The 26946-nt window shown below is 41.8% G+C and overlaps 1 protein-coding gene across 1 annotated transcript; it reads left to right on the plus strand.

Annotated features, from left to right (window-relative positions):
- The first annotated feature begins 3834 nt into the window (after window positions 1-3834).
- scrt1a (scratch family zinc finger 1a) lies at window positions 3835-7630 on the plus strand. Its single transcript, XM_064348365.1, has 2 exons — window positions 3835-4540; window positions 5509-7630. Exons 1-2 carry the CDS (start codon window positions 4426-4428, stop codon window positions 6231-6233), a joined length of 840 nt encoding a protein of 279 aa, XP_064204435.1. The 5' UTR covers window positions 3835-4425; the 3' UTR covers window positions 6234-7630.
- Window positions 7631-26946: the final 19316 nt, after the last annotated feature.

A 26946-nucleotide genomic window follows, 5' to 3' on the forward strand; every position in this document is an offset into this window, starting at 1 on the left:
ATGCATTTGTCCGTGCACGTGAGTGAGTGTGTGTGTGTGTGTGTGTGTGTGTGAGTGAGTGAGTGAGTGAGTGGGTGTGTGTGTGAGTGAGTGAGTGAGTGAGTGAGTGAGTGAGTGAGTGGGTGTGTGTGCATGGACGACCGAGTATCATGTGTGATATAACCCTGCTTGGGCCAAACACAGAAATGTCAGTTTCACCATAAGCTCGCTTTTTGTGGAAGATGCACACTTTCTAGTATGAGACACAGTACACAGAGAGAGAGAGAGAGAGAGAGAGAGACAAAGCCAAAAGCAAGGGTCACTTTGCCCCTTGCACCAAACCCCACACTCTTGCTCTGTGTCACTGTCTTTGTGCTCCAAGCTCATTCTGACCATGTGCTTGTCAGTCCTCACAAGTGCACAATGTGAACACACAGGTCAAGATGCACGCACAGTGGATGCTAGCAGAATCGTATGTTTCCTGTTGACATGTAAAGCCTTAGAAATACTTTCTTTAAACATCAGTCTGGTAAGTAAATGGCTTAGTTTCCATTGAAGTAAAATATCCTAACTTGAACTTTGAGGCACTTTCCAGTTCTTTCTTGTATCATGTTGATGTATTGTTACTTTAAATACCCATCACTTCAAGACCTTCATCTGTTTTGATTCTTCAGCATGAAGATTAAAGGATCTGTTTTGTTGGTTAGAAAGCTGGGACTCACTGTATGAGCCCAATTATCTGTAATGAAGCCTGGCCTTTTTTGCCACTTTTCATTGTCAACTTAGGTGACAGCGCAAATTCATTTAAAATGCTCTTTTTTTTGTTGTTGCTGTTCTTTTGGGTGTACACCACAGCAGAAATCTTTACTTCTTGAGGGGTACTCAGTACAAATAAGCACAATGGTATTTTATATGCCAGCTTTAATATTTACAACAACAGCTGCAACAGCTACCCCCTACATAACCTGCAAATTTGCACATTTCAAATGCCAGTGAGAAAAGCAATTAAACACACGTATAAAACATCCTGAGAGACAGCTCCCAAAGCAGCTTTTCAGATTCACCTGAGGATCTCTCCCCTTCATCACACGCCCCACCGTTGTCCAATCCATCCTCTCTCTCCACACCACCATCCTTCGTTCTTCCCTCACACCTCCACTCTCCCTCTATCCTAGCCTCTATCTTACTCCAACCATAGCCACCACCCTGATATTCACCCTGGGTTCTTGCACACTACATACCTACTCTGTCTCTCCTTCGATCTCTCTTTCCCTGTCTCTGACTACACCACTCTCTCTCTCTTCCTTTCTCCCTCTCTCTCACTGACTACCCTCTCTCTCTCTCTTCCTCTCTCTCCCTCTCTCTTTCCATGTCTCTGACTCCCCCCTCTCTCTCACTCTCCTCTCTCTCTCTCTCCACCCCAGGCCATGCCTCTCCTCCACAGGGTCAGCCTCCACCTGCCCACAGGCAGTATGCCCGCTAGCTCGCCCGCTAGCTCACCCGCCGCACGGCCGCCATCACACAGACCCGGCAGCTGCAGCCGCGCGCGGGCACCAGAGAGACGCCGGGTGCAATGAGGGCAAACCCATTTGATGGGAACCCAGTGCGTGCCATCTCAACACAGGGCACAGCTGATCCCATCAACATCTGAATTCAAGTCATATGTGAGTGGATTGGATCAAATGGCATGGGAAGGTTCTTGCTGTTGATTGCTTGTTATTTTTCCCCCTCAAAGGAGGCAAAAGCAGAGTGACTCCCGTCACAGAACTTGTTACACACCAACTCATCACTCTACCTGTAGTTCACTGAGAGAGGTTAACACACACTTACCTTTGCAAAATATGGAATTCCAGAGTGAAATTAGTTCTAGTTTTAATCAGCACATTACTTGTCACATTATTTAATAACATGACTAAATGCAAAAAAAAAAAATCATATTTTGTTTAACGCTAACGCTGTTGTTCACTATTCCCAATCTCTTTAATTAAAATTGAGCGTTTTGTACATATAAGCTTGCAAACAAACAGAGCCTATGCAGCAAAATATCTGGTGTTTATGCAACACTTAATGGATAACATTTGGTCCCACATTCCAAAGTGGGACCAAATGTTATCTGTTAAAAATGGAATTAACACTGTTAGTGTAGAATTACCACAGGACATTTTACTGTGTAGACCTTTATGCATTTAATACGAGACCCTAATGGTTTTTATGCATCTGTACAAATTTTAAATTTAATTGCAAATGCTGGAGTTTCTCCTTCAGCAAAAGCTTGTTAAATCGTCACTAGACAAATTGCAGATGTCTTGCAGATCATTGTTTGCTAATACAGTTTTCTGCAAAAATGCAACACATTCCCACTATCATGAAAAAAATGATAATCCTTGAGGATTGTTTTGTTTTTGAAATTCCATGACATGGCTTTTGGTATTTCTAATTTAAAATCAGAAGTGAGAATTAAATTCCAATGATCCTTTTTGATTTAGAATATGACAAGACATCTCTGTGTTGCAGCACGTCGTAGACTATTATTATGCAAATGAGGGCAGCTTCTATATTTTCCCTGGTTTTCGGCTGAACTCAGCAGTTCCGGAGAACATTCTGCTTTCATCGAATGCACTATTCTTACGTCTTTTTCAATAAACACGTTAGGTCACCTCTCACCAAGTGACCGACCACTACTGAAGACGTTAACTGCGAACTGTTTTTACGATGTTCTTTCATAGTTCAAGTGGAACATTATAGAAATTGACTAATGCACTACAGTTAACCTTGGACAGTTCTTCTGTCGTTCGCGTGTCTAATTTAACCTGAAAAATGTTGTCAACTTAATGCAGGCTGTTATTTTAGAATTCTGAATATAAAGTTCACTTACTGGAAGCAACAGTGGTTTCTGATAGAAGAAAGTGACACCAAACCCTCATTTAAATGACAGTTAATACTGATGATGGAATGAGAATAGATTTAGCTCACAAAATTCAACAAATTCCTAAATTCTGTATTCTCGACTTTCTATACCATGCGCAACTAACTGTCGGCTGAGAACATCTCGACAATTTTAAGGCATGTTTGGCGATTATTTCGATCTATATACACAATGGCATTCTTCTGTAGAAAAGAATACAAACATATCATGATTGCTCCTGGATCTTTGTTAATTGCTGGCAATGAGCTCCTACAGGAATCATTGAGGAAACGGACCTTCTGGTACCCAACTCTCATCATTTGCATAAAGAGTACGCCATTGGTTTACAGGCTGTGATGTAAAAGGGTGACCTGCAAACTTTAGGCCACGTTCGGTCTTTGGTTTTATGGTTGGTGATATTTTTTGTACTGAGACGTCCGGGAGGGAGGGTTGGTAGTGTAAAAGTAAACCACTATATCAGCATTTAAAGACACGCCGACTGAAATGTATAGGTTCATCGTACTAAATGACTCAGCCCCTCTGAATCTTCTTTAATTTAATAAGATGCCGACTCCCTCTGGTGTTATTCAATGCACATTTTAAAGGTATAAATTGGAAAACAGCCCATACAGAAACTCATAATCACATTATAAAACTTAAAACATGTACATTGTTGAACAGCCTTCCGTTACAAAGCAAACCAGTTTTCAACAAAAACACCGCCAACGAAACTAGGACATTTCTGACTGCAGCTCAGTACATTAACGTGAATTAGTATACAACACATATTTTAAAATCATGCTGATTAATGCAATTACAATGTATGCCGTGTTTATCCAAAAAGAACATGGCGGTTTGTTTCGATAAAATGAGAGAGGGGAGACGAGTAACAACGTCAATAAATCACTCCGGTCCAATGTTGTTCCCGGGAGATTTTTTGATGGATTAAATTAAGCACTTCCATTTCCATCTCCCACCTGATCGCAGCCCTATAAATCCCAACAGCTGATCAACAGACTTCAGAAATCCAAGAGCCTGAAACGGTGAAGCTATTCAAGAGGAAACTATCTGCTCCTTCACCACGGCATTAATAAATAAACTCTCCTGTTCTTAACTAAATCAAAACATCAATAAGGAGCTAAAATTTTAAGTTAAAGAATAAAAAACAGTATTTCCAATTTTGAAGCTGCAGTCAACTATTTCTTTTCATCAGTTTCGTTTTGCAGTTATAGTCTGGCGGCAGCAGCACGAGGACGCCAGAGCGGATCTTTCACTGCGGGAAGCTGTCCGAGGGCTGTATTACATGCGCGTGCCACAAAAAGGGAGCTATCCAGTGCTGAAGTTGCATTTCTGTACAGCAAGACGCGGCGTTGCGGGGCACCAGCAGCGGCTAGTCCAGACGAGCGAAGGCTTACGTTTTCCTGGGCTGGTAACTGAATCGCAGCACAACGAGGCCATTCCGACGTAAAATTGTCTGCACCTGTGTTGCATGAAGAGACGAAGACTTCGTACCACACGAGTGTTCCGTGCAGCATCAAAACATGCCAAGGTCTTTCCTGGTTAAAAAGGTTAAGCTTGATGATTTTTCATCCACTGATCTCGAAAGCTCGTATGGCAGATCCAGGACCGATCTCAGTCTGCGGTTTCATGACAAGGGTAAATTAACTGTTCTTTTTATAAGCTATAGGCTACTATAACATTTAAGTAAAATGTGCTACATTAATTATTTTTTTCCCCACAATTTCGTCTGCTTCTGTAACGTTGATGTGTTAGAAGTGTCTCAATAGTTGTGTGCTAAATTAGCTTCACCGACCCCATGGTCATATTGTATTCGGTTGTATGGTAGATGCGTTGTCTTTGTCGAGTCTGCACAATTTTTGTGCGTTGGATCTGTAAAATGTCCCGTGCCTTTGAGAATGTGTAAGTGCATTTGGGCCACATGAACACGATGGGCATCGTTGCCGGACAGCATAAGGGTTCCCGTTCACCTTTAAGCGTGCTTCATTGATTAGTGCACTTAGAACTTCGGTGGTACGACCCTAGTGCTGCAACATCACGTATGTATTTGTCCGGCAGCACTAGATCATGAAAATGAGCACATGTACTCATACAGAGACACAGCCTATTGAAGGAACGCTTGATCATATTTCAGACTATTATTTACGCTCTATATAACGTAGGCATCCTACACACTTGCATAACTGGGCTATGTGTCCGGAAGTACATTTGTTGAATACATGTATTCGCTTTTTGTGGTTGTAAAATAGAGTGGGAGTCTCATCGACCCCCTTTGTGTAAAAGCTTCGTCTGAACAGCAAATGCAATTGTTAACGGAAGCGATATTATTTCCCCAGCCTTTGTCCCTAAATAGGTTACTATGCTAACTGAAATGGAGATATATTGATTTGTGGGAATGCTATGTAAAAATCAGACAAAATTTAAAACGGATTCTGTATTTTACTGTAAATCGCTGTAATAATAGGACTCTCTGAAGTGCTGTTGCAAGGAAATTAAGTGGAATGCTGCCAGCGATAGGTTGTTGCATCTGTTAACCCTCGATTCTCATTCGATTTCCCACGTGAATAGCAATAATTGAATAACGATCTTGTTCTTTTCAACACCAGGGTACATTAGTGACTACATCAGCCCGTCTGTGTATGACGGTGAAAGCGACAATGCCATCAAAGTGCCCTCGCCCGAACCCATCTACCACGGCATACACAGTGATTATGGAGCCCCGGATTCAGACCAGCCAGACAGCCCACAGTCGGAGATATCATCTGGTTACATCAACGGGGACAACGCCGTGAGTGAAGGTTACACGGTGGATGCTTTCTTTATCACAGATGGGAGGTCGCGGAGGAAAGTCATCAACAGCCCCAGGAACGTACAGCGCCACACTTGCAACGAGTGCGGGAAAACCTACGCTACGTCTTCCAACCTGAGCCGACACAAGCAGACCCACCGGAGCATGGATAGTAAGATGGCCAAGAAGTGCCCAACTTGTGGAAAGGTGTATGTCTCTATGCCGGCCATGGCCATGCATTTGCTGACCCACGACCTAAAGCACAAGTGTGACATATGCGGTAAAGCTTTCAGCAGACCCTGGCTCCTCCAGGGCCATATGAGGTCACACACTGGCGAGAAGCCTTTTGGATGTGCACACTGCGGAAAAGCGTTCGCCGACCGCTCCAATCTGCGTGCGCACATGCAGACTCACTCCGCTTTCAAGCACTACAAATGCAAAAGATGCAACAAGACCTTTGCTCTGAAGTCCTACCTGAACAAGCACTACGAGTCCGCGTGTTTTAAAGGCGCGTTCTCGCCTTTGAGGCCACTGGAAGCGTGACTTCCTTGTTCAAGAACACAAAATGAACTTCCAGCTTTCTTCCCCTTTTCCTTGAAACCTGATGATAGCACATTTTTCGCAATTTTCTTCCGCAATGAACCTAGGAAAAATATGGATTCTTCGCATGTACCTTAACATACCTTTTGTTCTCTATTTCCCCGCGTAGACTATGCCCCTATATTCATACATATAAAGCCGAAATGTGTATTTTGCCAAAACTCAGTGAAGACATTGAAAATGTCTGTTTCTCACAAAGGTCAAACCTTTTCAAATTACTGGATAATATTGTACTTCTGGCAGTGACCATAAAGGTGTTCAGCATTGAGGTAAACGTATTTATTTATTCATTTATTTATTTGTGTATTTATTATCTGTGTTTAACCTTAATCCGTGTAAAGTCTTTATTTGCACTTTATAATTTAATATTGTTTGCAAAGCCTTCGTCATCAATATGCCAAAGCATTTGCCACTTTCTGAACATTGTCCATTTATTTTTGTTTACTACATTTTCAAAGTAATTGCATGCAAAAAATGAAATCTATGCCAATATTACGAAGCTTTGGATTTTGCCAAAATCTAGTTAGCGTTCGTGGGCAATATTTCTTGGGATCTCATAAGGAACTATAGAGCAATAATGACTTAATGCATGGTATTTTTTAAAAGTAAAGAAATAGTACTTATAACAGTTTTAAAAATCAGGTATGGTTTTATCCAGTATTCTTAGTAGTCATAAAGAAATCCAATATCAGGGAGATGCCAATGTAGTATTAGAGGATTAAATTGACTTGGGGTGGGGGGAGGGGTCCTTTTGTATATGGTTATGCACTGCCTGCCTCTAATTTAACGTAGTTTTAGAACGTAGGCTTGTGGTGCTGAGTGATCAGCTCCGAGCGATTCAGAACATTTCTCCAAATCTGCGGAACGGCCACTGAAGCCAAAATAACGGCACAGGCCATCTACCATTTCACGGGAGGACAAATGAGGGGTCATTTCCATGCAAACCAGACTATTTGCACTGTATTCAGACTGAACTTGACCGAGAGTAAATGATGCCTTGTTTTAGCCAAGTGGAAGTCCGTCAGATTTGTCTTTAAAGCACTTCATATACGTTTCCAACTTTAAAAAGTAGCACAAAACCTATAGATTCAGGTAGAAGGACCTTGTATTAGCTTGACCTCTGTTTTTGTACAATGAATAAAAGGAACCAACTGTTTATTGCAAGATGCCTTGTAAATATCCTTTGGAATTTAAAATTTTTACAACTGTAAAGAATCAAATTACCTTATTTCTGGAGTTTTTTTTCTTGAGAAACTTTTGACCAGTACAGTTTGAATGATGTAAGCACAATGACACCTGGCATTTTGTCTCACTTCATAATAAAGAACAAATAAATAAAAGTCAGTTTGTGATTCCTTTGTTCCAACTAACGCACAGCAGGACTTCAAATATCAGATACACTAAACGTACACAGCTAAAACGCAAACAAGTAAATTAACGCTTTGTCCTTGTTTTAAGACATTGCCGATGACGTGATAAAATGTAAAAATGTAACGTGATGGTTCTTGTTACAGTTTCCGATTTGGTATAATGCATTTTGGGGTTATTGCTTTGGATTTGTGTAAAGTATGACGATAAGAAAGAGGTCTTGTCCTGTTAATTTCAAATTATGAATAACTAACTGAAACATGCAATATTAAAAGTGATCACAGTTTTATACCGTATACATTATCTGTATGCCTGTCCCTATCACGGCAATTATCTAATTAAACAATACCGTTTAAATATAGGGTACCTTCTCCAAAAGGCAGTGCGATAATAATTTGCCCCCAAATATTACATATTTGAATGCGTTCAGAGTAGTCTTGTCGAGAGCTATACTGAAGCTCGTCCAGGAAAGCTGTGCTCTGCATTTCAATCTCACTTTCAAATGACAATGACATTGATAAAAAAAATGGTCATGTCCTTAATACTGGGGATGATTAATTTTGCTTTCAGTTGCGTCTCATGTTTCAAGGTTAGAGACTGCCGGAAATAAGCAACTACTAATGCGGAAAGATTGGCTGTTGCCTCCTCAACTTAATGCTGACAGGGCAACATTGAATGCCGTGACGCAAAGCTCTCAACTGTTGATCTAACAAGCAAGGAACTGCAGTACAGACTGCGTTGTATACCGCGCACTTGCAAGAAAGCGTGGAATATTTTAGTTTGTGGTCACCTCGTACAAAATTATACGAGATTATTTAAATTGATTGATGTTTCTTTTTTATTTACTGTCACACACACACACACACACAGGCATATATCGTTTTAACAGAAGTCTGTTTTCTTGATAATCAAAAACACTTCAGGACTTAATAACTATCAAGCTGTTTCCGCAAATTCATTAAAGCACACAAATGTCTCGCGCAGTCATTGAGCAGCTACTGGAACGGAACGCTTTTTCCAATTCGCCTCGAGGTCTTGTTAAATCTTCTGGTTAATATTGTTTTAATGGTAAAATGTTTAAATGCTCAAATAGTTTTAGGTCTACTATACAAAAGGCGGAATAAACCGTTTTAATGTCGAATATAAACTGAAAGTCTAATACACATCCGCATACCTGTATTGTTTCACGCTGAGAATTGTATTCCAATCTTTAATTTTGCGTTGGTACAGTATTCTATTTCGCTGCAGCTAGTACCTCGGTCAAGAGCCTCGGGCACGTGGTTCAGGAGGCCTTGTGGCTGAGTGAGCAGGCCAGAAGCTCTTTATTACTTAATGGAACAGCCTTAAAATTTAATTGGTTGCTTTAGAGCCTGGTTTAGTGGATCCAGGTCCATGACTTTAACCTTGAGAAGCACTGCTCCCAAACTAGATTGTGGCTCCAGCAAAATCAGCTTGCTGACATCATGTAGGCCCCAAGCGGACTGTTATATACTGGTCTGAACTGCTTCCAAGCGCTTCCTCAGATTGACCGAAAACAACAGGTTTATATGTGGGTGATAAAATTAGGCTTTAACGTTGTTTTAGCTGTGCTCCACCTCTCTCTTATAAAGGATCCCTTTTAATGTGTCCAGTTTTTATTTTGAGAGCAAGCAAATAGAATATGCTTTGTAGCCATTGATCCGTAGCTTTGCATAGTGTATCAGTGCTTTAGGGACATAGAAATCTGAGCTCAAGGTCGTTTGTGGGGTCACTGCATCAAAACCACTTGTTCTGCATTTGTCAATTTCCTGATGGTATCTGTGACTTGGAGCATTCTTTGGCTCTTATAAGCTTACCATTAGCATATCAAACAAAGAACGTTGAAGATTTCAAGGTGCTGCTTCATAAAAAAAAAACCTTTGTTTTTCCAAAGAGTGTGGGACATGACCCTCTGCACCACTGGAGGCATTTGCACAGAGGGATGCTGGCAGCGCTCGTGGCAGCTGAGCACACATTGTTTGGGATGTCCCCACATTCATCTCTGTCAAAAGGCAATTCACGTGTCAAGGTGTAGATTATGACTGGAGACACAAGACACAGAAAATGTGGCATTTTGAACAAGACAGGGATGCTTGCAAAAATACGCATGTATGCGTGTCAGTGTTCTCAAGGTTGTGTGCGGAAATCTCAGAACAAACACACACACACACACACACACACACAGTTATATTTCAGGGCATATATAAACCATCTAATAAACATTTTCCCATGCAATGTCATCGCTTTGTTCATCTGTGTGGAAAAAACAGAGACACTGACTTAAAACTGGATGTAATATAATGATTAGGAGAAATGCACTCTCTCCCTCACCACGGGGTTTTCTGTGAAGTTACTGCTAACCGTGAAACCTCTGCACACATCATGTCACACGTCATTTTCCCTCCTGAAAGGGCATGATTAATGAAATGATTCGGCATGCTTGTGATATTGTGGAAATTAATCCATTAATTCTTGCAAATCAGTTGTCTGCGCTCCGGATGGCTGCGTAGATCCAGGCACTCGGAGGGAATATCAATTGCGGCACTGCGGATCGCCTCAGACGCGGGGCTCTGCTCCGGAATTCGCCGTGACAACGAGCGCGTGGGGGGCTTTCCGTGGCCTTCTTCCTGCCCCTTCCACTTCACCGCCCCATCTCGCCCTCGGAGTTCAACCTGCACCCTGTCCGGTACACTTAAATCTGGAGTTCGCACCTGGGCAAAGCACACTGCAGGTGGCCTCTTGCAGCCATCCAGTTTGCCAGAGGCCATTTTCAGGCTGGCCGCTCTCGCCTCTGATGGCGGTTGTAATTGTGCCGGGGACAGCGGCTGCACCAGCAGCCGTCATTACCTAATTGGAGGCTGATACACTGAGGAGGCGTGCACGTGTTGATCTGTTCTCTCCAACACCTCAGCCAGTGTCCGTAATCCATGTGATGCCCAGGACCCAGGGCTGACCGCATAGGTAATTCTGTATGGACCCTGCAGTGGTATTGCATTCCCCTGATTGGCCAGGCATCGGTATCCGCATCTGTTTACATTAGAACGCTGACTAGGCGCAATTTACGAAGCGAGAGGAATCACTGAACTGAGCAGACTCTATCCTAGTTGGCAGGAGGGTAACAGTGTACAAGTGAGAATGTGAAGCATTATTTGGATGGTTTTCTTGGATGCTGGAGCAAATGATTTCCAGTGCATTGCACTTTGCGCATGCCTATAGACTTGGTGCTAGACAGAAGATGGATGCTGCAGTTTTCTGCTGACAGCTCACTGAAAAGCAGTCAGTGGCAACTTAAAAAGCTTGGTTTTGTAGCTGCATGCATTGCTGTGTCATACAACATACATACATATGCTAGGCCTTACCCTCATGGCTGAAACATGGACACGACTGTGCACGTTCAACCAACATTTTGGTAGGCTGGTCCTGGCTGGCGCTCTTTGGAAGAAGTATTTAGCCTGTACCTGGTATGGTTACCTTGCAGAATTTTTCACATGAAATTCACTTTTCACTTTTTCATTCACTCCTTTAAGTTTTTGGTTGTGCAAGTTGTAAAACTGCTTGCAGGATTTCTTTGTCCCAGGTTGCAACAAGTCATTTCCAAAAAGGCCTCTAATTTATGTCAATTATTCTGGAATGTTCAGATTAAGTTCAACATTTATTGTTAGTAATGTGTTGATGTCAGTGAAATACTCTAAATCCTACTACCACACTAAACCCTACCCAGTATAGCCATGAATCAGTTCTCAAATTTGACTAACCTTTATTGATTCATGTCACATTTCAAAGACTTGACAGATGTGTTATATAACAATAATGGTCAAAGAGTATAGATGTACATGTAATTTGCTCATTTTCATTGTCCTGGATACTTGGTCATGTCTAAGGTTACCAAGCATGTTTCTGTACATTCAATATTTAGCCAGCATAGTCATTCATTTAAATAAATTTGCAGAATAGCAGGTGCTTAATACTCAGATGAAGTTACAGACAAACTTTGTAAAAAGCCGCATGCAGTTGTCCATTTTGCAGAAGCGACTCAGGGTAGGGACCATGCAGCAGAGCTCAATGGGTCCGCGCCTGGGAATCAAGCCCATAACCTCTGAGTTACAAGCCAGGTTTTCTAACCATTTCATGACATGGCCACCTGTAAATGTGTGCAACCTGTTTGTTATGATTTTTGGATCCTGGCTATGCTCACCCATGACTAATATGTTGAAGTGACTGAATACTTCTCCATAATGTTACGCTCTACATGGTTTTTAAAAATGGAATCATTCAGATTCTTAATTTGCCATATGTTATATTCAGCCTGTGTGTATTTTTACCTCATTGTCTCTATTCAGTTGACTCAGTAAGAAACAATAACAGTAAAAGCTCAGCTTTCAGTCAATAAAAAACCTTTACTCATGGCTTATATGGGAGAGAGCTCTGCAAGGTGTCCTCCAGCAATGCTGTAGCTAGGCGAATATTTTCACATGCATGAAAAATGTTTCCGTCAGGGTGGGGAGAGCTGACCCAGTTTGGTTGACATGCAGCTGAAGCAAGTTGCGCGGCGGCACAGCGTGTGCATTTTTAATAGCAGCCTCTTGCATGCTCGCGCTGAGAAAGACAGTCAAATTCCTGTTGCGCCATTGAACCTTGGATGCTTAATTGCGGGAGGTGAACCAAAATGCTTTACTTGCGACTTTTTGTGATGAGCTATTTGCGTTTTTTAAAATGTGCTCTTTTAAGCTAGAGCAGCCCAGTTAAATTAGATTCAAGGGCTTCGTCTCCAGTCGCCCTCACGTGGTCTCGTGGTGCCTGTTGCTGCTGCTAGCTTGCTGTACTACGTCACTTTTAAAGCTTTAAAACAAAATGCCACATAAGGCCTGACAGCATTCGGTTTTTTTTTTACCTGTTTCCCCAGCCCCGCAGTGACATTTCGACGTTCGGAGGTTTAGAGTGCGACTGGTGCACTTGCCCGAGCCTCTGCTGTATTTATGAGGAATACAAACATCATGAATATTCAATGAAAGTAAGGAGCAGGGACCCGCTACAATCAGCTTTGATCTAAATTAGCGCAAACCAGATTGTTAGCCAAAACCACTGGAGCGACACCGGAGAGCCTCTAATGGCTTTTCCGCACTGTATTTACATGCACGCTGCTGTTGCACCCGCGCAACCCAAGCATAGGTAGGCTGCAATTCATCGATATCATCAAATGTTTGTCTGTCATATCCGCTCAGCAAACACGGATGGCTTATCTGCAATCCGATGAAATGCTTGAAAATATGTTGAATTAAAAGAAGTGTGGCAATCATCCGATAAAACGGAACAAATTCGATGCAAACAGTCTGACCGCCCACTGTACGCTTGTGGAAACTATTTTCAGTGGTTCAAAACTTGTGATTGTCTTTTTAGGAAGTAAATGTACAGAAAACATAAATATGTTTCAGAATCCAATTTTATCCAATGTTTGAAAAACAATTTCAGCTGCATTTTAATGGAGCAATGACCTGGTGCTTTTTTATTCTTTTTTGTTGTCTTTTTACGTCATCATTCTGCATACATACAATATAGAAAGGTTAAAAAATGAATAAAAAACATTAATTAGTAAAAATGTGACATTAGTAGCAACATATTTAAAAAGGTTTTCTCTTTGTTTTTCATGTAGATATTCAAGGAATTAATTGTCAGATCATTAGTGACACCAGTATCAAATCATTAAAAAAATTATATTATTGTGTTTAGAACGATTGTGTATGTCTGCAGGCTATCTATAGCTTATGCTGTATGTTGCAAAAGTTCTGAAAAAAAAAATGCTGAAAATCTTTTTTTAATTCACATGGGGTGTTTATTTTGAAACAAAGACACATGTGGTGGCATATGCCAAAGGTAGATAAACAATTAAATAAAAAAGCCTAATTCTATCATATGGGGTGTCAAACTTAAGTCATTTTTGACGTCATAGTCTCTCAGGGAAAATCACTGTTTCAGGACGACAGCATAGGTCTTACTCAGGCCCACAGTCGATCCAAAGGGCCAGACTGTGTATAGTCGCTTTTCCACCGCATGGTACCGGCCCAACTCGACTCGACTCTACTCGACTTTTTTGGTTTTCCATCAGGCAAAAGCTGTGGATAGTACCTGGTACCTGGTACTTTTTTTGGTATCACGTCCATCGAGGTTCCAAGCGAGCTGAGGAAATGCCAAAAGTAGACGTGAAAACACTGCAGACCACTGATTGGTCAGAGCAACGCGTTTCATGCGCCGTCGCTATATGACGACCAGCTACATTGACGGGGGTACTATCTGCAGGGGAAAACGAAGTACCTGGTACCAACAGCGAGTAGAGTCTAGTCGAGCCGGTACCATGCGGAGGAAAAGCAGCTTATGAATTGGGTTCTCAGGCCTGCAGACGTTTTCACACAAAAACACTCATTTTATATGTAGGCCTTTCTATAATTGTATAATAGCCTATTTATGTTATCAATTTATAGTAGTAATCTTCACGTATACAGGCTATTCAATTCTTGAATTCTTGAAAATATTATTCTAAAGTGTATTCCATGCTGCTTACAATGTCAAGGCTTTCATTTTACAGTATGTTCTCATTTTTTTTGTGGAATTTTCATGATGCCTGTGTTATGAACGTGCATTTGCAAGTAAAGATACATTGAGCATTCCACTGCTGATGATTGGCAATATAGCATAACATGAGGAAGACTGAGCCTCATCAACAACCCAAAACTGTCCCATTTGACAGACTTCAGAACAAAATGTCCAGCTGAATAGCGTAAACTATGCTAAGTTAAAAACATTGCAAGCTAGCTTCTTTGTGGCTGCTAGGGTACAAAAATCCCTTGTAGTTTTTGTTTGTTGGAGCTCCTTTTGTGGCATGTAGCAGAGGTATAAGCAGGATGATGTACAGCAAACAAATCAATTGTTTAAAATAAGCCCCTTTTGGGTGATTAAGATCCTCCCCCGCGCATTGGGATTGCATCACCATGTCCGGGTTTATTTCCAAATAACTGACTCGCTCGCTGTGCATTATCCCTTACATATTTAACCTCATTGTCAAACCGTGGAGGCAGCCACCAAAGGTATTATTCTTCTTTCTCTAACTCTGAGGGATGCAAATTGCCTCCTTTCACAGCTTTTCACATTCTCCAGTTGGCTTCAGTTGAATTTTTTGTTACAGTTTGCCCTCCATTTGATACGTTTAACCTTATTTAGGTATCTAGTTGCCAAAGAAGGGACAGAGTAATGTGAGGACAATGGCAGATGACATCGAGAAATATTATGCTACAATGAAATCAGCTCAAGGTCTCACACATACAGCAAAATTCTGTGTGCTACTTATTTAGCTACTTAGGGTTATAGATTGGTTTTTGTGACCTCTTGTGATGGCCCAACAATGTGTGATTTCATTGGCTCATTTTGGTCGGCCCAAAAGCATATTATTGTGAGGAAGAATCAAAACAGTGTAAATGGGTGATTAGGTGTAAAGATTAAGGGTAAAAAAAATAGTTTATTGATATTTCTTCTTAACTTTGATTATCAATCATTTTGCCATTGGCCAATCTGTTCACAGGTACAGTCAACTGCCATTGGAAAAGGCTAGGCCTTATAGTCAAAAGTTCCACTGACGTGGGTTTAATTAATGCCAGGGCCCAACAGGCTTCCAGTGGTTGTCAGAGAGAGATGCACCTTTCTGCGGATCAGCACTAACTCTTTCTTGTTCCACTGTGTGGCCTGCAGGACATAAAATGGCCACTTGCTCACAGACATGTGTATTAGAGGGGTAAATGCATCTCAGCTGCACTGGTCCTGCTGTGCTGGGGTGCTTGGCGGTGTAGTGACTCAAGAGACACAATGGCTGATTCCAAATGAGTGAACAGGAGGGGGGGGTGGCTTCATAAAACATATATAACACATGAATTACCACTTTGTTGTTACATTTTGATTAGATTTTGACTTTAATGATCTATTGTGCTATGCCACACTCTACCAAAGAAGTTTACATAAATTATGTCATTGTACTTCTCTTAAAGAACTGAAAAATACTTTTTAAAGAAGAAAATGACACAAATTTCAGGTAAAAGAGTCACAAAAGAGTCAATAAAGATTTCATGACATAGAGAGAATACCTAATAAATCATTAAGCTTTTTGGACAGTACTTCATCAAGGTTTTTGGACAGTATTTCATTAAGGTTTTTGAACAGTATTTCATTAAGGTTTTTGGACAGTACTTCAAGGTTTTTGGACAGTATTTCATTAAGGTTTTTGAACAGTATTTCATTAAGCTTTTTGGACAGTACTTTTTTGGACAGTACTTCATTAATGTTTTTGGACAGTACTTCATTAAGATTTTTGGACAGTGCTTCATTAAGTTTTAGGACAGTAATTCAAGATTTTAGGGCGGTACTTCCTTACCGCTTTAGGTCAGTACTTCTGATTGTGTACTCAGGTAAACATATAAACCAGAGACAGATGAAGAATCCGAAGTCTTATTTTAAAAAGTGTCAGGAAATGTATCCTAAGGTGGGCAGTTTCATACAGGCCAGGACAGATGCAGGCAAAAAAGCTGTGACAGACGTTTCCAGTTGACTGGAGCTATGCCTCTTGGGAAGCCCTGACATGATAACCTGTAGCGCACCCGTTGTGTTTTTACAAAGGAAGGGAATTGACTTTGTGACACTGACATCATCTGTGGGAAACTCAGGCTGCCAACACTGATATCCGGCAGCTCTTTAGCAGGAAGTGCAGAAGTGCATTTTGAGCCAGTCACAGTGGAGAGGTCCTTTGTCATTCTCCATTCTGCAGAGCTGACAGGCAGGCGGTCGACAGCATCCACTGCACCAGGATGTGCCTTTCTTCAGGTCTTAATTCACAAAGAGATTGCAAGTCAGGATGTTTATTAAATGCACACACACAGTGTAATTGGTTACATGTATTACGTGTATAAAGAATGTTAAATTCCAGGCCTCTGGGTTAGAGCATTCCATTGAGTCTGTTTTTCTGACTGTTTTTAGTGCAGTGCTGTCTTGGACCATGGCAGGGTAAATCGTGTCCTGAAAGTCCAGAATGCATTGCACCTGATGCCTCCCATCACTCCGCTGTCAGAGTACAAACTGTTTCGTAAAAGATTTCTCAGCATGTTGCAATTTGTCTCTCGTATTTACTTCATATTTCCGTTCTCAAATGAATGACAACCTTCTCAAATGGATTCCCACTAAAGGCATTGTAGTCCCGATTTGTTGCTTTTTTTAATAGTGTGAAGTGTGTCATATTTTGAGACGAGCCGTGTGCACCATCTGCTGATGGCTGAATCGAGACGAGTGTCTGAAATTCCAGAGCAGTCAAAACCGGCAGAATCCGTGCCGTTAAAACGTGTCTGTCAGCAGGTCTGCACGACTGCAAACATGCATTTTAGCGGCGATTCGCGTAACCGCTGTGTCTGTTTCCGCCGGAGGACTTTAGCCGCGTCCTTCGGTAGCGCGGCGCATTGCCCGACGCAGAACAGGCTAATTCGGGGATATCGCGGGCTGCTTTAGAGGCGCGGTGTAAACCAGAACAGAAGGATGTGAGGGAGGCCAGAGACGCGCGCCAGAGCCGGGGACCACGGTTCAGAGTAAATGGCTGCTGTAGAATTCATTTTTTGCTTTCCCAGTTTTTTCCCACAGAGAGCACCTCTGAAACAAATCAGCCTTTGTTCCATGTCTGCCTGGGCCTTTCAGCAGCGCTAAGGATTCTAAAAGGTGTTAAGAATCGGATTTGGATGGTCCTCCCCCCCCCCCCAACACACACACACATACACACACACCCTCCCAGTTGCTGGGTGCATTGAGCAGCACAGAGCAGCACCGTTTTCCTGGCTGTGCCTCAGAAGGGCTGATCCAACGGTCCATGCTGGGGGGAGCAGCAGCACTCTGCCGTTGCTGCTCAGGACAGAACAGAGCGCGGCCGTTCACCTGACGCACAGAGGGGCGTGGCCTCCGGGCAGAGATGGACGTTCTGGGAAGGGGGAGAGGAGGGGAACAAGTGGTTGAGAGAGAGGGCAGAGGGATTTTAAGGACGCGTCCCCATCAGCGCACGCAAGAAGCCGACACAATAAATGCTCAGCGTAATTACCTCTCACTCTCCAGCCCTCCCCCCACGCCCAACAAATGCTATCGCAATTTGTCAGAATTCAGAAAGGTTACCTATTAATCACAGCAGCTTTCTACTTTGTTAAGCCCTAGCAATGCCTGGTCAAAAATATAGGCCATCCTCTGCTTATAAATTAATTGAAAAGAAAATATATCAGGGTGTGACATTCTTTCCGTGCATGAGGTACAAAGACTACTTAACCTTTTCCCTTTGGTGTTCACTGTCTTGTTCGTAGCCAAGGTGTAATGAATGTTATATGTGTGCGTGCAACTAGCGCTTGCATGTTTTTGAGTTATGATTTCGGTGTTTCTCTTTTTGTACCATTCTCTTGTAAAAACATTGCTTGTCGATTATTTTGAGGAGTCAAAAGTTGATGGATGGATAGATGGATGCTACACATTGTAACTGTCATATTTCTATATGTTTACATAGCTTTTCAGGCCTTTTCTCTCTATTCTTCAACGTTTTCCAACATTGTACATATTCATAGATCTTATGAAGTCAGTAGAACACATGCCCAGGCCATTTCTTGATATAATGTGCATATTTTAAAATAAAATTTTCTATCCCATTAAACTCTGCTAATGCAAATATACTATAAATAAATATGATAAAACAGCACGGACAGGATTGGGAAACCAGAGAGCTCACAATTTCACCACTTCATCCAGATATCCAAAGAAAAATGTTTGTTGTTTGTAATATTTATTGAGATGCTCAGTCATATTGGCTCTTTTATTTCAAAAGTAAGATAACAGTAGCTTTTGATTTTATGCGTGAATGTGTTTTATAAATGAAACTTTTTTTTAAAGTAGTCATTTGAAGAATAAAAGGGAGAGGTGACCCTTTTTTTTCGCAAAGCCAGCAAGTGTGTGATCAGCAGATGCAGATTCATTTGGGATGTAGTTTAACATTACCTCATCCTGCAGTGCAGTGAAATGCGGTTTTGCTTTCATTAGAGGGATGGCTTCCCCATGGCATGCACTCCTCCAGGATTACCTGCATCTCTCCTAATTAGGGGATTTTTTAAAAATCTTGCAATCGCTGCTATTCAAGCCGTTAGGAGTGGGAAAATGAAGAAAGGTTGTCATGCTTGCATTGCATTATATCACTAAGGGCATGGTGAATGAGAGTGAGAGAAGAAGAAGAATAATAAGAAGAAGTAGTAGTAGTAGAAGAAGAAGCAGGAGGGCAGAGAGGAAGATGACAGGAAAAGGTGAGAGAGAGCAAACCCAGGGATCCCCGGCCTTATGATCTCTTATGTTTGACCTCTGCTGTCACTGCAGTCATCGGTGCTCTCCACAGCATATCTGAAGGATTGCCAGTACAGTATCTTGGTCGAGGTATCATCACCTCTGATACATAGATGCCTGCTGTTTTCATAACAGTAGCATCACGTTGGGTATGTTTCCATGCACACACATGTTCCAATATAATTTTGAATCAGATAATATGCTGAATATGATATGGGTCATGTAAAAAGTATATTGTGATTAAATACCCCTAATATGGCCTTATCCCAAATATGGCATATTCCGATTAAGACATTTGACAATATTATTTGAGTTACTGGAGCACTATTTGGGCATGTATAAATTTAATACAGAATGTCCATCTCAATCAGGGTTTTTTACAACAGTTTGCAACACATACGGACTGAGGATGTTGTTTGCAGTCAGCACTGCTGTTACTAGGCTACCCAGTGCATTCTAATACAAGCCAGACAGCGAGCAGTTTGCTGGACTTAAGGATGGAAGACACTGCAAAAGAGACACAACATTTTTGGACAGAGAGAGAAATAATCCTAATTTGGGAAAGGTAAATAAAGGGCATAAGGGATGTTACATGGCCATTTTATGTTTAATCGGACTAAACACAGCTTCATGCAATCAGCAGTATTTAAAAAACTGTAATTTCTCATTGTAAACAGCTCATTCAGAATATTGTCTTATTAAGAATAATGGCAATAACTAGAGTACTGTGCACATGTAAATGGAGTCCTTTATACACCAACATTAACGACCAGCCACTAATTTCTCCTACTGGCACTGTCAACCATTATCTTTGTGATTGGCACTGTATTTTATTTCTGTCTTCCATCTATTTATTTATTTATTGTTTGTTTGTTTGTTGTTTGGCTGTCGCCACATTTATTGGCTCATTCACCATTAAAACTGGCAACCACAGGCTGTACTTAAACCTTTAATATGGTGGATAATTTTGGAGCGATTAGTCAGACTTACGAGACACTGTTGCCAAGGGCAAGCATGCACAGAGGGGTCTGGAGACACCCCTTTTTACCCTTTAGGACCAAGATATTTATTTACTTGTTCTTATTTAATCGTTTTAGCCAAGGGCACTTTGCTCAAAACGAAATTATCACCAACAATGTTCAATGCACTCATCAGCCACTGCACAGTGAGACTCTTAATCTGAAGCAAAGTGCATGTGCACATGCTGTTGTTCGGTTGGTCAGGTCAGCATAAATCTCAATTTTCCAAAATCCATATTTGCAAGATTTTGGGGGCAGGCACGACATGCCATTTTATCATTTAGTGGATATATTAACATAAACTCACCATATCAATATTTTGTCACATCACATAACTGATAGACTGCATGAATTTACCGGCTGAAAACGAAACTTCTTACCTGAGTGTGAACACTGTTTTTGTTTCAAAGCCACACTTCTTCACGAAGCAGTACATACTGGCCTCATAAAATATTTGGCAACAAGTACTTTTGTTTAAGGGATAATTGTTTTGCATCGTGAGATGCTGCTCATGTTGTTCGCAGGAATGAGCAGGTGATGAAAAGGAGGAAGTCTGTGCTCTCGGCCAATTGGGGGCCAATGAATCCAGCATGCTATGCATGTGACGAGGCCTGCGTTCTGTCACGCTGAGCGGTGGCAATCATGGGAATCGTGGATATCAAAAGCAGACATTTGCCAAGCTTGTCCCTGAAGGCCAAAAATTGTAAGCGTAAGAGTCACTTTATTGCACAATTAACACAAGGTAACTGAAATTTGTTTTTTCACATATCTCTCCTAGATAGACACATCAATGTACAGTCCCCCTACATTCATGTGTGATATCATCGGAGCAGTTATGGTGTTCAGTGCCTTGCTGCAGGGCACTTCACTAGTGTTGGCGGGCACTGTAAATGTAACACCAGCCACCATTTTACTGGAACCCACCCTCCAGACCATGCTGGGAGTGACCCACCAACCTACCGGCTGTCCGTCAGCCTCTCTGCCTCAAAGCCCCCTGTTGCCCCAAACCTTAGGGTTGCTTGATATCCAGATGAACTATTCTTAATAGTCTTTTACCACTGATATCGACCTCTCTTTCATGTGCTGCATCTATTACGTGGTGGATAATAGAATTGGGCGGCGGTGTAGAATAATGGGTAAGGAACTGTTCTTGTAACCTAGAGGGCACAGGTTTGATTCCCGGGTAGGACACTGTTGTTGTACGCTTGAGCAAGGTACTCAGTCTGCATTGCTTCAGTGTACAGTATATCCAGCTGTATACATGGATGCTCTGTGTAAGTTGCTCTGGATAAGAGAGTCTGCTAAATGCCTGTAATGTTGTACATGTGGATTGCAGAGCCGTTGTGTTTGTTCGCATAACACCCTCTGTGGACATCAACTATATATGCCGTGTTCACAGCTGTTTTGCTGATATGTAAGATTAATGGAAGCTTATGTTACATTACACTTATGCTATTTAGCTGACACTCTTATCCAGCGCGACTTATAATGCTAACATAATATTGCCAACTTTCGCTTAAAAATATACCAAATGCACTGTCTAGGCTGCTGAAAAACCAGCCTTTTCACCTCCAATGAAATGTGTGAGATTTTGGGAGCTGGAGATCTGAGTATGAGATCGGTGCACACTGCATGAGTCGAGACTCATACACAATGTTATCGACAATTTTAACTGTAACTGTTAGTTAAATAAGATATTCTGAAATTGTTGTTCGTGTGTGTGTGTGTTTGAGAGAGAAAGAGAGAGCAAGAAAGGTTCAGTGCTGTGTGCTAAATGAAAACTGCTAAAGAAAAAGATTCAGCTTCATCTGAATATTACAGAGAACACCCACAACCAAAGTGGTCGGTAAGGCTGACTGAATTGCACAACAAACTTTCACTCACATTTTGTGGATGGATGGGTGGGTGTTAATTCGAAGCCCGAGATTAAGAAGGTGATGAAGTGAAAAATAACAGAGCATTATCTGAACAAAAATACAACGAAGCCCTGGAGAGCAAACAGAACACAACCTCAAACAAACTGATAACTTTCCCCTGCGAAAAAAGGGAAAGAGCAGATGGGAGCCTTTTTGGTGGAGCTCAGGCATCATCTTGCTGAACCAGTTCATTTTAAACTGTGATAGCTAACTAGCGACTAGCATTGTTTTACCTGCGTACTAAAGTGTGAAATAGAATCGGACAGGCACAAAGGCTTTAAGACTGCTGGAACGAATGCAAGAATGCTTCAGTGCGTCCTACACAGCCGGGAGAGGACAGATCAGCAGAGCTGAGCTGTACAGTCATTGCAGTAGAGATGTGGGAGTCACATTGAACTGTTGAGTCACCGTTGAGAAAAGATGTTTCTTTCTGAAGGAAACCCTCCCTCCCAGGAGGGCACTATATGGGCAAGCGCATGCCATCCTGCGGGCCCACTGGCCACCATTGGCGCGGTCAAGATTTGCCCCGGGCTGTTTAATTCCCTTTTCCATATCCTCCATAATTGGCAACTGATGGAGAGCCCATGTAGCATATCCTGCGAACGGTTACCATAAAGGTTTACCTAAATGTTCATTGATGGTGTAGATACAGACGTACACGTTTCGAGAATGCACATGAAGGTTACTTTGTTACTTTGTTAAGTGAAATGAAACTGACCGTAGCCCATCTTTATGAAAATGTCCTCTACTTACCATTCAGATGTACGCACTGCATCGGGCGAGCGCTGACTCAGTTCATGGAGCGCAGTCATTTTTGCCTGTAGTGCGTGAGCACGCTCCCCAGCAACAGCCCCGACGGCCCCCGGAGCCGATGCGAGCGCCCTGTGCAGCGTGGCGGAAACGCGGCGTCTCGGGGCCGAACGCGGGCCTTGTGTGGAACGGCGCGTGCTCGGGTGACGCTCGCGGCGCCCGCCGTGTTCCGGCAGCCGGCATGGTGCTCTTTTCAGCTCCAGTGAGTCCCCGCAGCCGGGCTGGAGGCCCCCGATTCCATCTCAGCGCTCAGCTCTCTGATCAATTCAGCAGTCCCTGATGGGGAAATGAAGCGCATCATGTTCTATGCAGTGATACACATGTGCTCTGGAGCACATGAACACACACACATCACCCAATGCAGGCGCGCGCACACACACACACACACACGTATCCCCCAACACACACACATCACCCAATGCAGGCGCGCGCACACACACACACACACATCACCCAATACAGGCGCACACACACACACACACACACATCACCCAATGCAGGCGCGCGCACACACACACACACACACACACACACACACACACACGTATCCCCCAACACACACACATCACCCAATGCAGGCGCACACACACACACACGTATCCCCCAACACACACATACACACACACACATGTATCCCCCAACACACACACACACACACACACATATGTATCGCCAACACACATTCACACAACCACACACACACATACACACAGACAAACACACATACACTCAAACACACATCCCCACAAACAGGCACACACCCACACACATATACACACAGGGTACCAAATGCGTCTCAATTGATCTGTGCGCTGGCCTTGTGGCTCACATGCTTTGAACAGCAGACAACATGCTCGTCCTCTCCTGGTGCTGCGCGTGTACTGTGTCTCTTCCTGACTGCCATTAAAATGCAGCGCTGCCGCGGTTTCTCCACCGGGACCAGGCTGTTTTGAGGTTTTTGACCTCCGTGACCTTCACACGGGGAAAAAAAGAACAGCACCATTTTTTGTGCTTTTTTTCTCGAAGGCATCACATTGCTGCGGCACCGCTTGATTGGCTGCCTTTGCGAGAAAATGGCGTCACCAGCAGCGGGATCTGGCAGACAGCGAAAGTAAAACAGCAGTGAGATGCCACAGGTCGGCTCCGAGCCGCGGGTGAAATCCAGGGCACAGGCTAATGGAACGTCTTTCATCCAAGAATGATTTGCGCAGGGCTCAGCAAAATTTGGAACCAAAGTTTGAAGCTGATTAAAGAGGTTTATTGAAAGTCTTAAAGTATCACAGGGCTTTTAAAAAAAATAATAAAAAAATAATTAGTGATATTATTTTAACAGAAAAAGACAAGCTAATTTGCAGCATTTTAAAAATATGTAACCCATATTTAAGGTTTATAAGATAATAGCTTACGCTATTAATCACTCAGAGAATCTTTTTCTAAAATTTCCATTCTTAATATATAATATTTTAAAAATACCTTTTCCATATGAAAATTGTCCACCGTGGCAGCTATTTAGTACCTTCCAGTTCACAACGAGAGTAAGTAAGTAAATGAGTAAGGAAGGGAGGGAGGAAGGTAGGAAGGAAGGATGGAGGGAAGGAAGGAAGGAAGAAAGCATGGTAGAAAAATGCAGAGAGAAAGGAAGGAAGGATGCATTTTTAAAGTATTAAAATGCTGTCCTTATGACCAGGGTTTTGACATCCCTTCACCTCTTTCATGCCCCCTTTCCTGGGTCTCACCCGTTCCTGTGTCTGGGGTGGGTTGCCTGGTCCACACATTTTGGTGCTCCTTTCAAATCCGTAAGTACATAAATTGGTATGATTATATGGCCGACTGAAATACAGGTTACTGTACGCTGGGAGGTACTCTGTATTCCACCATTCGGGCTCTGAATATTCAAGCACAGACTTTTCATAATCAATCAAACTGTCAAGTTCAGATGGAACGCCCACTGGAGACATCTCTGCACTCCATATCCAGGACGTTGGTTTCCTTCCATCTACCTAATATGGATTTGACTTCCTGTCCCATTGTGCTGTGAAGTCCTTGGGCTCATTCACAGACACTGTCTATGGGGCACAGACGCATTTGAAATTTCGCCTTTTACATCTAGTGCTTCTGTGCAATAAATCCACCCCTTTAAAAAACCTTGCTTCATATGGAATGAGATTTTAAATATCAGCTTAAATATCAGTTTAAATTCAGATGTCAGGGATATTTTGTAAAATAGACACCCTAGCTGGTTTTTATATTCCCTGTGTTGAGGAGCCTCTACATGACCGCTCATGAATGACACTAAAAAGATTTTTCTTTTCTGTAATGGACACATCATTAGGCTAGCCTGTCAGGTTTAATCATCTTGGAGAGAGATATCCCAAGATCATCCTCTCTCTACCGCTCGGACGGGGACTACGGCTCAGTGTGGTTCCTCCCAAATTCATTAGTTATTCAGAAGATTCAGTCTGCAAAGCAGCTCAATTGAGATTGGCACATGTCAGCAGAATAACTGCATTTTGTCTTTAATATATATATATATACATCTAACACTAAAAACCATTACAGAAGTGTTTTTGGCATTGTCTTATTTGCAGAGTTTCAAGCGGTGAAGGGCCTGACAATGCTCAGAAAAAAAAAACTGTAAAACATAAACTCTAATCTGTTTTGAGTGCAGACGAATGCCTTTTTTGCTTTGTATTTTCCAGCTATGGTAGCTTCTCAGAATAGGAAAACGTTACATAATAATTAGCAAAATTAGATCATATTAATAGCAGCCACGAAGATATGGAATAAGACAGTCACACTCCCAAAGGGAACACAAAGCCTGTCACAAAGGACTTTACAGTTTACACAAATGATTTTACATTGTTCATTAAATGTTACAGGCAAAAACTGGCTGGAGTGGTTCGTACTATCATGTGGCTTAATTTCCATTGATTTATCTTATTCGTTTGTTGCCTTTAGCTCTTAAAAAAATGTTGCAAGAAAGCCTATTTGATCTCAAGACAATCATGTTTCTAAACGCTGCCATTTTACTCGTTATTCTTCCTAATTTCTGCAGCCTCTTAATTGAATTAGTCGTCGCACACAACTCGTGCATGTGGAAATTGTAGAATACCAAACAGCTCCTTTTAATCTCAGGGTCCAAATTGCCTTGTCCTGATAAACATGACCAGGGCAGACGCTCCCCCCAGCAATCTCCTGTTGCTGAGGTTATTGCATTATGTCATATTAGAGATATTATATCAATTCAAACCTTCCTGTGGAATGCATGCTGTTTAATGTCTGATTATTGATGCCACATTTAGGATGCCAAAAACCAGACCAAACCAAAAATAGGAAAAACCCATAACATAAATTATTACACATACAATTACCAAATGCTAATCTAGTACATTCATGAAATAAATCACTTAATGCAAATGCAAAATCTGCTCAATTTATTAACTATTTGTATATTACAGCTAATTTTCATGTCTACCACAATTTTAAACGACACATTTCCAAAATCTATCATATATTTATAAAATGTATGAACGTTTTCACAAATGTTTGAGAAATTCACAAGAAGTTAAAAACCATGATATAATAAAACATCGAGGTTAAATAGTCATTTCATGGCTTATAAATATAGGAAAAAAATGGGTTATACGTGGCATAAAAAGCCTTTTTTTAGCTTAAATCGGGGAAAGAGTTAATGGTAAAATAAATGCATGTATGTCACATTTGGCAGCCCACAGGTGAGAAAAGGGATGCACATATGCAAGCTTAGAGCATTTTACAACCCAGGTGAAAATGTTTATGGCTCTCTGGGCAAATTTATCAGCATTGAACTTTAAATTCCTGATAACTTTACAGAATTGTGTGTTGGTGAGAAATGAAAGACACATCCAGAATTCATTATAAATGCTCCCCATCAGCTGCTGTTCTGCATAATTTATCCTGATAGTTGAAGCTGTTTTCCCCACATAACAGCTGCATATGTAGTGAAAGCTGTCTTCTCTAAGAACAACAAGGAAGGTGTGAACAAAGCCAGCCTGTCCCGTTTGCTCAAGATGAATCAGATTTATTATTATTATTATTATTATTATTATTATTATTATTATTCAACCCAAAGAAAATTCAGTTATTTATTTATTTATTTATTTA

Source organism: Anguilla rostrata, chromosome 8 (genome assembly GCF_018555375.3).
Source record: "Anguilla rostrata isolate EN2019 chromosome 8, ASM1855537v3, whole genome shotgun sequence".
Taxonomy (NCBI): domain Eukaryota; kingdom Metazoa; phylum Chordata; class Actinopteri; order Anguilliformes; family Anguillidae; genus Anguilla; species Anguilla rostrata.

Coding starts and splice junctions, on each gene's coding strand:
- scrt1a (XM_064348365.1), top strand. CDS start 4,426: ATGCCAAGGTCTTTCCTGGTTAAAAAGGTTAAGCTTGATGATTTTTCA. Junction 4,541..5,508: donor TCTGCGGTTTCATGACAAGG/GTAAATTAACTG, acceptor TTTCAACACCAG/GGTACATTAGTGACTACATC.